This window comes from Bacillus rossius, chromosome 13, assembly GCF_032445375.1.
Source record: "Bacillus rossius redtenbacheri isolate Brsri chromosome 13, Brsri_v3, whole genome shotgun sequence".
Classification (NCBI taxonomy): Eukaryota; Metazoa; Arthropoda; class Insecta; order Phasmatodea; family Bacillidae; genus Bacillus; species Bacillus rossius.
Window position 1 is genome coordinate 42,289,253 of NC_086340.1, and position 15,566 is coordinate 42,304,818.

Below are 15,566 nucleotides of genomic sequence, written 5' to 3' on the forward strand. Positions count from 1 at the left end.
ACGAAAGGCGTGGAAAGAGCACACCCGATACCTTTTTTCGACTACGAAGAATGTAGAATGAGAAAACTGACATCTTTTTTCGACTACGAAGAATGTAGAATGAGAAAACTGACACCTTTTTACGAAGAACGTGGAAAGAGAAAACTGACACCTTTTTATGAAGAACATTGAAAGAGAAAACTGATACCTTTTTACGCTGGTGATGACGGCACGGAGGATGTGTAACCTGTAACGAAAATGCTGATACCTTGTTGCTTCCTGGGACCACTACTGCTTAGTTGATACAGAAGTATCAGCTACTCGTAACCAATACATTACTGTATCAGTAACTGGTTGGAACAGATACCGAAAATTGCTGTAACAACCCGCACCGTATAACTAAAGATGCACATATTACAATTTTGTAAAAAAAAAAAAAAAAAGTATTTTACCTTCAATTTGATGTAGTCTAAGGCGATCAATCTGCGACCGTGCAACTTTGGAACTGTGTTCAGTGGGAAGCATGGCGATTTTTATTCCGTATTTCACATGTGGCAGACATGATTTGGCCAACCCTACACTTCAGTTATCTCTTGCGCGGACTCCGCCGCCAGCCCTGCTCGGTGTACACCGTGGCCTCATTTGCATGACAAGACTGCTCCTCCCTCCTGCTCGCGGCACACCGGCCCACCTGCCCACCTGCCCACCGGCCCACCGGCACACCGGCCCACCGGCCCACCGGCACACCGGCCCACCGGCCCACCCCCTCCCCTCAGGGTCAGCGAGGCTGCGGCCCAAGAAGTACAGAAACAGAGATTCCACTCTCAGCTAAAACACGATTCCTCATCTCCCCCCCCCCCTTCTCCTACCCCTGAAATCTGCCCCAAACGATTCTGACACTATCAACTACACAGCATAAGAAAATTAGTTTCGTCCCGGGCGATATCAGGATCTAGGTTTTCTTCAGCATTTCCAGTGTTTAGAATTATAGGGCTTTTTTTTTTTTAAACATTTATACGCCTTAATAAAATACCGTTTAATTTGTATTTCCGTGTATTGATAATACATGATAAAATATTTAAGGATTTTCATAAGATTTTATTAGACTAATAGTTTTGTTCGTCGGTCTTAAATAATGTTAAGTTAACCTAGTTTTTCACGATTCATAACAATCTTTGGCTCCTAAAATCGCTAAATGACCATATAATGCAATACGCACAAATAGCTTAATTTAAACTGGTAGCTACAAATACCGCAAACGGTGACTTATCTTTATGATAAAACTTACCGTTTGGCTGAAAGACGCAAAAAAAAAACATTTGCGAACTTTGACCTTGAATATTTTTTTTTTTTTGTTGCAAATGTCGGATCGATGGGGACTTTTCACATTTCATTTATAATGGTGTTCCGAACGTTCGTACTCAGTTTCAGCTCTGAGAATTTGTGTAACCTTGCACGTCTAACTTGACCGGGCTAAATAAAACTAACTGTTGGCGTAGAGGTCAGTTATTGTGGACACGCATGCAGCACGTCGCCTGTACGAGCAGCCGGTACAAAGTGTGGGTCAGGTAGGTACGGAATTAGGGAGCAGGCATTGGATATGTATAATACGTTTTCCAAATTCATGCCAGAATAAATTTGTGCGCAACCTCCCGCGTGGTTTCCCAGTACCAGTTAACACCGCCGACAAAGTTTGGGGGGATGGGGGCTGAATTGTATTCCCTCGGAAAGGGTACCTTTCATACTTTAGGTGGCGGTAGTGTAGCTGGGTAGAAACTGGAAAGGTACCCTTTCCGATTTCGATTTCTTAAATTGTTAAACATAACTTAAGAATGAAGAAAGTATTTTTTTTTTACATTTCATTTGAAGTAGTTTTGAATCATGTCGTTAAGTAACGATTCACAGGTTAAGATCAAAAGCAGTATAAAAAATATACTTTAAAATACCGTGGACTGTTGGTTGGGTTAGAATAGCTACATTAAAAATAATATGAAATCATGTGATACCTTTCCAGTGCAAATTTGCGTAAAACCGAAATTTTTTTTAGAAATCGTAAAGGGTACCTTTCCAGTTTCTACCCAGCTACACTACCGCCACCAAAAGTATGAAAGGTACCCTTTCCTAGGGGATACAATTCTATCGTCCCGACAAAGTAATGTTTGAACACAGCGCGCGTGATCACACAGCGGTAAAACGGAACGGATGATCCAAAACGCCATGGGCACGGCGTGAGATCATGAAGTCTCCACAGTCGCGCAACGCCAGCTGCAGCTGCAGTTGCGAGCCAGATGGCACACAGGCCGCTCCGCGCATGCTATTGGCCACCAGGAAAAAAGTGTCGCGCCAACTTTTGCTACCGCGGACTCGGAGGAAGCCTTACATTCATTGAGGTTCAGTCAGACGCCGAACAGTTACGAACATATCGTGGGCTTAGTGGAAAAAGTCGGTAAGTCCAATTTCTGGAGAAAGACTGTTAGTTCACTTACCAAGTTTTGCTTGCCTATAATAAATAGCGTTATAATGGACTTGCCGAAATAAAGCTAGAAGAAAATGTCGACAATCATTCATCATTTGGACTTCCAAACGTTTTCTTGGCGAAGATATTTCCCTTACAACTTCATCTGTGAAGTTAACTCATTTTCACAAAAAATTGGACTTACCAACTTTTTCCACTAAGCCCACAATATATGAAGTTAGCCTCGTACAACTCGGTTGTCCGAATAGAAAGAAATTGCGAGAATTCATACATTTTACATCTTAGGGTATTTCAGATGTCCCTAACTAACCTTTAAGATTAGTCGCCAGAAACCTACTCTAAATTTTTTTTAGATATTTTTAATACTTTTATCAACGAATTTATGCATTCACCTAACCTTCAATTTACCTGCACCACAGAAAAACAAATTACGGATTATTCGGTACTCTGATTCGGCACTCACGTGTAGACTTGCTCGCTGTATGGTTGCCGGGAGCAAGTAGCTACTGGAAAAGTAAGTACACAAACGTTGTTCTAATCAAATTAACTAAACAACTAACTTGGTGATGAAATTTACAATACGTTAGTGTAGTCTTGTTATCGCAAGTTGTTTTTTTTTTTTTTTTTTTTTTTTTACAAAATTTCAGCGAGGACGCATAGCCTACTTAGTCAACGCACGTTCTCTTCACGTTTGCCTTTGGATGACGCGCACCTCTTAAATACACGTGTCAAAAAAGTCCCAGTTTCAATGATATATTATAAGTTTAATTTAGACTATTTACAAAAAAAATCATAAATCAAATTGAAAGTAAACTAACCTAGTTTTTCTTACAAACGTTCAATATGTGCACCTTTAGTTATACGGCACACATTCAACCTACAATCTTCCCACACATTGGCTAACATTACCTGAGTAATGGAAGCAATAGCATCTTCAATTCTGCGTCTCAATTCCGGCAAATCATTAGGTAGCGGCGGAACGCAGACACGATCTTTTATAAAGCCCCGAAGAAATAGATCGCATGGCATTACGTCAGGTGAACGTGGAGGCCAGCGAAAAAAAAAAAAAAAGCTCTGCGTTCTCTATCATTACGTCCAATCAACGGTCAGGGACTTCAACGTTCAAAAAACTCTCTTACAACGGTCAGGGACTTCGACGTTCAACAACTCTCTTACAACGGTCAGGGCTTTCGACGTTTAACAACTCTCTTACAAAGATATTCCAATGGGGAGGGTTACCATCCTATTGCCAAATAAAGTTTACAAATTCACTCACTACTAATTGTTGAAAGATCCATTCTTTCACGCTGCAAGCGAGATTGAAAAAAAAAGCCGTATTTGCTCATGCGCATATCTAAAAGTGAGTTACTCTTTGATTGTGACCTTGAACCAAAACTCTACCACGCTTACATATGATACTATTAAATTTCATAGCCGAGAAATTTTATTGACAAACTGTATCAGTATAAAAATTATTTTAGTAGATCTCAAGGTCTATGAACAATAATATGTAAATATAAGCAAAAATAATAGACATTACATGTTAACGTAGCAAATAACAGTTTAGTGATGACTATCAACATTCAGGCAAACACACACACGTAAAACCCGCTGCTCTCACCAGAGCAACAAACAAAAACAAACGATTAGCCTATAAATAACAAAAACATTGGCCACTTTATAAGCACAGGTAGTTTCTGCACCCACCACTAGAATTCGCTGCCGGAGCAGCTACGTCGACTATCGAATCAGCCATCAAATTTGGTAAGTTTTGTTGAGGATTTTGAGAGAAATAAGTTTTATCCAATATTAATTCTGAAAACTCACTGTCCGTGAACATAGACATACATTTCACAAATATTTAAAAAAAAAAATCCTTTAAAATTCCAGGAATAACAATAACACTGTTTCGAGTATGATATGGGGAACTCGATTCGTAAGAAATAGCACAATTAAGTTTTATTACGGTTATATTGTAGTTACTAATATTTACATTACTAATAAATAATTGTACTTAAAAATGTCCGATCACCAATCACTGACACTTAAACATATTTGTTTCGCATGTCACTCAGTGTCTGTCAAGTTCCGCAGTCCGCACTCCTCACTGGAGCCAGGCTCAACAGTGGTTCGCCCCTCACCTCGCCCCTGTCCACACACACAGTCTCGCGCCACTCAGTCGCACTCACTCTCGATCCCGTCACTCCGCGTCGCGCCACTCTCGAGGGGGTCTCTCACCCTCCTAGCCGATGTCACAATTCCCTTCACTCGCGGAACTCGGCGTCGCTGCTTATATACTTGTGGCACCCTTCTCGAACCGACGAGAGGGGCTGTGACGGGGCGCGCCATTCCGAGCTGAACCGACGGCCTATACGTCCAGAAAGTCAGTGTTTACTCGCGCCTCACTACACAGACACAGTCCTGACGAGGCGGGCCCCAACACGGATCCACGGCAATGAATAGCGCCGAGGACGGTGGTAAGAGGGTAAGGGGTAAGGGGTAAGAGGGTAAGAGGGTAAGAGGCGCCCCGGTAGAGCCGACTAGTTATCTCCAACAAAGGAGGTACTCTGGAGCCGCCGCTGGAACCAGCTGGAGCGAGACACTCCAGGCGCCCTCATGAGCCCGCGGCAGGGCGGCAAGTCGTGAATAATTCCCGGCCAATCAGCGGCCAGTTTCCAACCGAGACTCTCCTGCCGCATTGTCACCGCCGGCGCCGTTTACGAACTACTTTCCATCGACACAAAACAGTAACAAAACATCGGAACAAGTCTAATTTTTCAATGAAAACAAAACTACGAAGCTTGATTTTTTTTCATAAAAAATAAACATGTCCTCCTTCGAAATCATTTTACAAATTTTTTGTGCCGAAATGGATGTACCTACTAATTGTGGGTCATATCTTCACTCGACACGCTAAACCAGCCATTCAAATTTTTATAATCAGAATGGTTACAAAATTGCAAACAGTTTTTTTTTGTGAAGGAGGGGGGGGATGACAGCGAAATTGAATTCAATTCTGTTAAAAACATCTGTTTTGCGGTGACATTTTACTCCTCCGACAATGCAAACGTACTTGTCTTGACTAAGCCAGCCACGTTTACATAGTTACCAACAAATTGTACGAATGTTGGCAACAAGTGTTGACAACATAGGACGTTAAAAAACTTGCGGACATTATTGTCAGGACATAGTTGAGTCAGGATGCGGCAACGTTATTTCTAGTGGGCGTTTACGTAGACGTCAGAGTCGTCCTCTCCAGAGTAGCTGGAAGAATCCTAGACGAGATTTACCGCGATATATAGACTGTGACGAATGGATTTTACAAAATAATTAGTTAAAACTTTTTAACGATTGTGTGGTGAAAGTTTATAAGGTAGTGTGACTCCAGGACTGAAGATATGCAAAATGCTTTCTTTTCTCAGGAAATCAATGTAATTAATATTAATAAAAGTAAAATAATAGTTAGAATATTTCAATTTTGGCACATGTTCCCAATAGAAAAAAAATTTGTTTCAGAAAGTTGGTGCCTGGGTTCTTCACCCAGTGATTGTGCTCGCATTCAAAAGGCAAAGTTGGGAGAGAAAAAATTACGAAAATTTTTTCCCCAACATTTCTGTTATGTACACTACTCACCGATGGGAAGGACGAATAATTGTTGGAAGCATGTATGGTTGCTGTGTGTGTGCGCCGGTGCACACACGGCTTAAGGCTCCCGCCCACCCGGGCACACACCCGGTGTGCAGAGCTTCAGGAGAAACAACGCCATTTCAAAACTACTCAACATATCCGAGTGGGGGTCTGCTTACGAAAAGCATTTAAGAGTTCGCTGAGGGCCGAAAAGTACTTTCGATTTCGGATGAAGTTTTTAAACCGTATTTTTAGAAGAGATAAAATGGCTCAAACGCATGTTTTCAGAGTAATTTTTAGGCGTAAAACAACCGGTACAGATTCTTTAAGGGACTTGCATTACACCTTTATCTTCATTTCTCCGGAATATAATGTCACGGTCACCGGTGCTGTGCACTGGGAGAAGACTGCGCGCCAGTCCAGAGGAGACGCCGCGCTAGAAGCACCAGCCAGTCCCGCCTCACTGACACACACACACACACCTGACGAGGCTCGCGAGGCACCTGCAGTGACGAGTCCTCGCTCCCTGGCGCGAGCTGCGACGAACCTCGGACCACGACTGCCATACGTCACGCGCCTGAAGCAGCCCGCGCAGCTTCTGAAGAAACCACGCCCCTTCACCTCCGAGTGGCGTCCGACTACGAAAAGCGGTGAAAGATACGTTGGGTGCGGATGAGTATCAGAGATGTTTCCGTATTTAGTTTTTGACGTGACAACGTCTAATAAATCGATGAACGCCGGCTGCACGCACGAAAAAGTGTCCCATTACGCACATTGTTCCATTACGCTGTGTCCCGTTACGCTCATTGTACGCTTGCGCCGCATCTATCTCGCTTCCACTCGACTGTTTATAAAGTGAAATGAAAAGTTAATGTGGTTTTCATTGCTTATTACAACAACAATTTCGGCAATAAATGTTAGTTATTCTTGCATTTTAAAAATCTGATTATTAGAATAATTTCAAGTATTTACTTTTTTATTATTAAAATAAAAATGATTCAATTTTATGCATAAAAGTATGCAATCATTTCAGCAATGTTTTGTTATCACGTCACGTTAAACTATCGTCTGTAAACAGACTTTACAGACAACCAATTTTTTTAATGTACTTTTAGGAGAGTGAAAATGGCTATCACGCGCGTTTTTTCAGACTAGATTTCAGGTCGGTAAGAGATTCTCGAAAGCATTCAAGGGACTTGCATTTGCACCTTTATCTTCATTTCTCCTCCACAGCATGTCATGGTTACAGTTGTCCTGTGCACGACGAGAAGACTGCGCGCCAGTCCTCCAGAGCCTCGTGCTTAGAGGCGATACCGCGCTAGAAGCACCAGCGAGCGTGGCACTTACAGGAACACGCCCCTGACTGAGGCGGGCCCCTTAACAGGCTCCAAGTTGAGGTGGTTAAGGATCATAAAAACAACGCCGGAGCGACCTCGGGAAGAAATAACAGAGATTACTAACAGTCACCTTTTTCCTGGTCGCTTCAACTGCGTTACACACTGGCCTTCCTCTGAGCCTCTCATTCCCCCAGGGGCGTGGCTGTTCCTAGCGAGTGTTAGCAAGTGTTGCAGATATCAGGCGGGGAGTGGGGGCTGCCAGTGCCGACAACCCCTGCATCGGCGCTTACTGACGTGACGGCAAATACTCGCAACAACCCCAACAACAACAACCCCAACAACAACAACAACCCCAACAACAACAACAACAAACCCCAACAACAACAACCCCCAACAACAACAACCCCAACAACAACCCCAACAGCAACAACCCCAACAACAACAACCTCAACAACAACTCCAAAAACTCCAACAAACTACTTTAACAACCCTTCGCCACCTGACAAGACTACCGACGCAAGAGACAGGCTCGATTACGAACGCAAAGTGCGCCAGATATTAAACATGTAACCGCTCTGTGATATGATTCAAACTGTTCGCCAAGGTTTAAGACCGCAAGGGTGTGATCTTGGAGGCGGCCATCTTTGGACCGGCCAGTTGAACTTCATTGATTTTTGGTGGCCTACAGCGGCGCGCCAAATGGCCACAGGGTCATTTCATTTCGTATTCGAAGCCTTTTTTTTTTTTCATTATCATGTCATTGATCAAATTGCCGTGCCTTTTACCAGGGACTCGAACCCAGAACCCCTCGCACCGTCAGCCGGTGTGCAGCCGACTACGGCAGCCAGTTGAACGAGTAACCCAAGAGACAGCGAGTCCCAGAGGACATCGCTACAACGAGCGGACTACTCGCTGTCCTTTATTACGTCACAAGGCGAGTCACGGCATCACAACCACACTTGTCGCGGTGGCGTCAATAAAACATATTTCATTCTAAATACTGGGCTTCATATTGCCACAGCTTCTAATCCTTGTTAGTGGAATAATATTTGTTACTGTTGATTACGTAGTTATTTAAATAACGTTATTAATTGGCCTATCAACTGTTCTCAACTTGACGTTGAGTTAACGGGACAGGACAGTTTGAACCACTGGCGGATCCAAAAAGCAAGGAGGGGGGGGGGGGTGATTTAGACCCGCCCACCGGCCACGGGATGCGCTGATGGGCCGGTGGGCCGACCCGCGCGCAGCACAAATGCCAAGGTCGGGCTGCGCCGGGCGGTTACGTCAGCCGCGACCTCGCCGCGACGCGATACGCCCATCCTCGTCCGCAGTCACTACTGGGTCGGCTTCATCGTGTCCATTCACTACTTGACGGCCAACTGTGCGAGCAACAATGCCGTGTCGTCATTGTAAAGAATACATGTTCTATATAAACTAGGAGAAGAACATTTCTGGTATGCCACGCCACAAAAATACGTGGCTTCCAAAAAGTCAATTTTCATTGGCTCGTTTGCCTGATGTCAGCTTATGTATTGCTTCTCACAATCCATATAGCTGCGTTATTAACGTATTATGAAAGCTGCTATCTGGCGGGTGGGCCAAAAACTAATTCAAAAAACTAGGTCTTTAGTCCCGGCAAGCGAGCAGCACTGCCAACAACGGTACACGAGACCCAAGTTCCAATGTCTGCAATAGCAGTCAAGTCGAACAACTTCAGATGGGTCCACGTAGCCTCTGACGTCATGGATGTATGGACCAGTGGGTCAGCATCTCCCTGGTCAAACTTTTTGTCCCAATCTGTGTCCTTTGGTAGGAAAGATTGTAGTCTTCAACAGAAACGAATGTAGGAAGCCCCAAAAGACTAAAGACGGAAAAAAGAAACACGAAAATATATCAGTAGATTCTGACATCGCGGTGTAGACATGGCAGTTTCCCGCGCAACCAGGTGACATTCACATCAGGACAAGGACACGGGCCGCCCAACAGAGACAACTTGTGTGAAGACCTGGTGTTGTCACGTCAATCGTATAAGGCAGACGATATGCCCAGTGTCAACAATATATCTTAATACACGCGGTACCAACATTTTGACAACGAAAATATTTTTTTTTTTAATCACAATACTGATTTATTTGGGGAAACAACCCTCCAGTGCTTCATATTGATCACTTTTGACACCAAATAATATACTAAATAATTTAACAATTTATCAAATAAACATATCTGCAGTCATACCTATTCCCGCTGGGTTATTTTTCACACCCTCGCATATGTCGCTAGTACAGAACTGTTGGATATCAGTCTCTAGTGCATTTGGTACAACTGAAGAGGTACGCTGATGACTTACAGACCGCGTCCATATGTACTGCGTGCTCAGCCAACACCGCCTTGCGATTGGTCAACTGAACGGTCAAAATTAAGTAGTTGTGAACAGCGTTTAGAAATTGTGCTTCTCAACAATGTTTTGATGGAATTATTCAATGTTAAGTAGTAATTACACACGACATACTCAACTGCGTGTCATTTAATGCGTTGAACATGATATTGTTAACCAGAAATGGCCGAGTTTACTATAATTACAGGCACTGTACCAAGTTGATTTATAGGTACCGTGCAATATTTTTTATGTTAAAACCAAATCTTAAAAAGTAGAAATGTTCACAAAACTGTTGTCACCCATATTTTGTGTCTGGATTCAGAGATTTTGCCTGCGAGTAACTGCATAACGAAAGTAATGTAAACTAGGTATGAATACTCTGTTTTCTACAAGAGCGACAAACTATGTTGACATGCCCGTAGAAAAACTAAGTCTACTTCCAAACGAGCCTGCGTGGTCTACTTACAGACAAGCTTGCGTAATGCGTAGGGCACTGGCTCCCGAATATCTTATCTGTATATTTCCGTCTAATGATGAAGAAAGACCGGGAATTCTTACACGCTAAGTCCGAGAGTTTAACCCAGCAGTTGCTGGATGTGTACGGAATTCCAGGAGGAGTTCATCTTTGAGGAGGACATTCCAACACGTGGTTTCCGACAAAGACGGGCCTTCGTACCAATAGCTGGAGGGTATTCTGGGGGCTCCAATAGCTCCGACACTACTGCGCATGAGCAGTACTGCCGTTGACAAACACAAGACAAGCGGGCTTTGTCCGGGGACCGTCCGAGGGGAGGTGTACCTGGTGTACTTTATCTTCTTGACGCCATCCTTGATCTCCCAGACTGTGACGGTGGAGCTCTTGTAGACCTCGGGTTCGCCCACCGTCGTCGTGGTCCTGGAAACCTGCGGCTCGCCAGACGCCGTCGTCGTCCTGTAGACCTGCGAGTAGACCTGGCGCGGCTCGCCCGTCGTGCTGGAGGTGGACTTGTAGACCTGTGGGTCACCACTGGAGGTTGTCTTGTAGACGTGGGTTTCCCCCGTGCTGGAGGTGGTCTTGTAGACCTGGGGGTCCCCGCTGGAGGTTGTCTTGTAGACCTGCGGCTCGCCCGCGCCCGAGCTGATCTTGTAGACCTGCGAGTAGACCTGGCGCGGCTCGCCGGTCCTGTAGACGCGCGGCTCGGTCGCGCTGGACGACATCGCGGCTGGCTGCGGCGCGACTGGACGCGGCGGGCGGGGCGCGCCGCTTATAAGGAAACCACCGGGCCGGGGAGGGGGGTAACCTTCTCCGCCGACTGTTGCACGGGCTGATTAAGTGCCCCTCCGTGCCATACGGCACTGCAGTCCGCCCGAAGGCTGGTGCGCTCGTTTCTGATTCCCTCAGTAGACGAGAGCATCTTGGATACACCAATAACTGTCTCAAAACTGTCTCAAAACTGTCTCAAAACTGTCTCAAAACTGTCTCAAAACTGTCTCAAAACTGTCTCAAAACTGTCTCAAAACTGTCTCAAAACTGTCTCAAAACTGTCTCAAAACTGTCTCAAAACTGTCTCAAAACTGTCTCAAAACTGTCTCAAAACTGTCTCAAAACTGTCTCAAAACTGTCTCAAAACTGTCTCAAAACTGTCTCAAAACTGTCTCAAAACTGTCTCAAAACTGTCTCAAAACTGTCTCAAAACTGTCTCAAAACTGTCTCAAAACTGTCTCAAAACTGTCTCAAAACTGTCTCAAAACTGTCTCAAAACTGTCTCAAAACTGTCTCAAAACTGTCTCAAAACTGTCTCAAAACTGTCTCAAAACTGTCTCAAAACTGTCTCAAAACTGTCTCAAAACTGTCTCAAAACTGTCTCAAAACTGTCTCAAAACTGTCTCAAAACTGTCTCAAAACTGTCTCAAAACTGTCTCAAAACTGTCTCAAAACTGTCTCAAAACTGTCTCAAAACTGTCTCAAAACTGTCTCAAAACTGTCTCAAAACTGTCTCAAAACTGTCTCAAAACTGTCTCAAAACTGTCTCAAAACTGTCTCAAAACTGTCTCAAAACTGTCTCAAAACTGTCTCAAAACTGTCTCAAAACTGTCTCAAAACGACTCGATTTTTTAAAAAGGCTGTACAATATTAAATATACCCTTATCTAAATCGTCTCGTCATTTTGTCCACCATGTTCAACGCAGGACAATTATGCGTGATGGTGCATAACCACAAAATCCAAAGCAAGCTCCTAACATATTGCAGAGTTTGCCGTACGAATATTGAGAAACCAACTTTAATAAACTACGAAAAACTGATAACGGTAACGAAGTTTTAATCCTTGTATTCCTTTTTGCTGTGCCCTTGGTTGAAAGGAGAGATTGCATACGCGAGCCGAAGTTTTAGCAAGTTGTCACAAGACAATAAATCTTGAGTTATGTCCTAATTGCGTGTTATTTAAAACCTTTCTTCAGGCAGCGATAAGCTTCGAAAAACTTTATATCTACAGTGCCCCGACAAAGTCTAGCAAACACACTCGGGTCCCCCAATCGCCGCCTTAACACGGTGGCTTGATTACCGCCATCTTGTGTTTGTATTTCCATAATTTTAATCAAGTTCATTTGCTTGCCGAAATTACTAGCAAGTCAAGACATCAATAATCTTTCCAAGCTTGTTTCACGTTGTTATGGTTGGTTTTGACGAACAGGTTCCATGATATTTCACGAGAATGTAGATGACGTCATTGTTAAACTAGGCCACGAATGTTCACTTTCACAAATGTCCAAGCGTTGCTGGTTTTTCGAGACAATTAAATATCGAATCAGCACTACAAGATTCAATCAATATTAAATAAAAAATATATTTTTGTGATTTTTATTTTTTCATAATTTTATAACCCTAAGGAATTTGTCTAGTTTCGAAGAAACTAAATAATTAATGTCTAAGTACACTACGTGGTAAGCTATAGTAGCCAGAGTCACTAACTACTGGTTGGCTTCTGGGTTTGAGGCCGCGTGCCAGAAATTCGCAAGGGCGTTTAGCTGTCAAAGACCTGGTTCTGGCGCAGAATGTTGGAAACTTCAGTAAATTTACGGGACGTTTCAAAGCATGTGCTTCAAACGAAGAGATCTCCGTAGCAACAGCTGACTGGATCTTCAGAGAAAGAACGCAGATTCGGTCTTTCAGGGTCACATTCCAAGACGTTCGGGTACGGTGGCGAATAATCATTGCCTTGTTGGGACACAACCGTAGCCTAACTCGCAGGCCGTGTTCCAGAACATGTCCAAACCAAATTCCAGTAAGGGAACAAAACGACAACAGTTTTAATAAATTGTGCCCTGCTAGAAACTAGTTTCAACGCATTCGAAAAAAAAAAACTGTTCGTATCCACTGATACAATTGTTACGGCAAAAATCGTAGACATAGCAGCACCATCGCACAAATTAAATTGTGTTATTCTAGTTCTGAAGTACTTTTCAAGTTGCCATTATTTCTTAGACCACTTAAGTGTGCAACATATATCCGAGGATAGTTTAGCTATTATAACGTTTCATTTGGCACGCCGATACACTTGATACGTCAACCCAAGCTCACGAAATAGAATATATACGAGTAAGTGGCGATAGACGCTGTTCCGCCATCTGGACGAAATCAACGAAAAAGTGAGCTCTGCGCATGCGCGGAATTTGGGCAACAGATCGGCCACGAATAGGACACCAAAATCAGTGCCCTAAAACAATGGACTGGCCGTGTCCGATTGTGCACAAGGAATACTGTTAGGGTGCATCATGGCCCCCACAAGGGTGCTGTGCCCAGCCCTGTTCATTTTTAAATGTTTAACTATCATAATTTTTTTAGAAACTAAAAACAATTGAATGTTTTTTTTATCCAATGAAATTTTAGAAGATTTTACACACCTACAGCTAATTTTATTTTTCTGTAACTATTTTCATTTTTATCTCAGTGTGTGAAATAAATATAAATACTTGCTGTGGTTATTTAAAAGTAAAATAATTTTATAAACAAAGCTTAGTTTGGACTTAATGAAATAGTAACCATAATCATACCCTGTATTTTCAGGTTAAATAACATTCCAAAAAAGAATGTAGGTGAGAAATAACCACGCAATTATAATGTAGCAAGTGACTGTAAAAAATTTTTTTTTGGGGGGGGGGGGGGGGCGTCTCCAATCCTGGGTCCAGGGCCCGTAATCGAATGTGGGGGCCATGGGTACACGTGTAGCATAAGCATATTTATTTATGTGTCTCGGAATACCGACCTCGGAGCTGTTCGTCCCGTCGTAGACAAGGCGGACGAACGAGGGGAAGTTGAGTTTTCACACATGAGCAATGAGCGCGAGTGAACTCCAGAGCGAAGATATCCGCGAGTTCAGGTGAACTCGCGGTGCAAGGTTCCGGAGATGTGCGCGAGTTGTTCGGGCAGACGCCCGGTGAATCCGCGGCGAGGCGAGGGTAGGTCGACGCGGACTGATATAGCCGGTGTGTGTTTACACCCCGCGGCAACAATGACGCCCACGGCGCGGTCCCAGGGCGCCGGTGCTACGCCCCGTCGCTCAGAATACCGCAACAAGGGGTGCGTCCGAGAGACCTTCTTCCGACCGCAAGAGACGCAGCGCCCTTCATTATTTTTGCTTCATTTATGTTTTTGACGTGACAACGTCTAATAAATCGATGAACGCCGGCTGCACGCACGAAAAAGTGTCCCGTTACGCACATTGTTCCGTTACGCTGTGTCCCGTTACGCTCATTGTACGCTTGCGCTGCATCCATCTCTCTTCCACTCGATTGGCCTATGCGTCCGAGGATAAGAAAGACAGCGGCAGCACGCAACTTACATCTACACGTGAACTGTTTCGTCGACTGTTTATAAAGTGAAGTGAAAAGTTAATGTGGTTTTCATTGCTTATTACAACAACAATTTCGGCAATAAATGTTAATTATTCTTGAGTAGATGTATTTGGTTCATTCTGGGGCAGGGGCTGGGGGCTGGGGATCGGGGATCCGATCATACCACCTTACGGCTTCGCTACATCACCCATGTTGGATTACGTCACTTCCGCCAGCCATACACGCACGGTCACTTCCGCCGGCCATACACGCACGAAAAAGTGTCCCGTTATGTTCATCAGCCATGTACGCACGAAAAAGTGTCCCGTTACGTTCATCAGCCATGCACGCACGAAAAAGTATCCCGTTACGTTCATCACCCATGTTGGATTACGTCACTTCCGCCGGCCATACACGCACGAAAAAGTGTCCCGTTATGTTCATCAGCCATGTACGCACAAAAAAATGTCCCGTTACGTAACGAGCTTGTGAACTTCTCTTTGATGTGCAAAGTTAGAGTTCTAGTACAAGCCAGAATCAGATTTTGAATTTTATTCGTTTATATTTTTTAATTTTTTAATATTTTTTTGTTGTAATTTTATGATATCAAACAAAACTTGTGGCGGTTTTCTCCGTGTGCTTCCGATTATCCTTGTCAATATTATGGTGGTTTTCTCAGTGTGCTCCCGTTTATTCTTGACAATATTATGGTGGATTTCTCCGTGTGCTCCTTATTATTCTTGTCAATATTATGGTAGTTTTCTCCGGGTGCTCCTGTTCGTTCTTGTCAATATTATGGTGGTTTTCTTCGTGTGCTCCTGATTATTATTGTCAATATTTTGATAGTTTTCTCCGTGTGCTTCCGATTATTCTTGACAATATTATTGTGGTTTTCTCCGTGTGCTCCTGATTATACTTGACAATATTTTGATGGTTTTCTCGGGGTGCTTTTGAT

General features: G+C 43.7%; 1 protein-coding gene across 2 annotated transcripts in view; it reads right to left on the minus strand.

Annotated features, from left to right (window-relative positions):
- The window catches only part of LOC134538493 (putative uncharacterized protein DDB_G0282129), a 482,072-nt gene that overhangs the window by 31,508 nt on the left and 434,998 nt on the right, over positions 1–15,566 (minus strand). Inside the window, exon 1 of one of the 2 annotated variants that reach the window (XM_063379863.1) lies at positions 10,599–11,034. The exons of the other annotated variant lie outside the window; for it this stretch is intronic. Coding sequence (XP_063235933.1) covers positions 10,599–10,996 — 398 coding nt within the window. The 5' untranslated portion in view covers positions 10,997–11,034. Of the gene's footprint in view, positions 1–10,598; positions 11,035–15,566 lie in introns of those variants that run through there. 2 annotated transcript variants of the gene reach the window in all.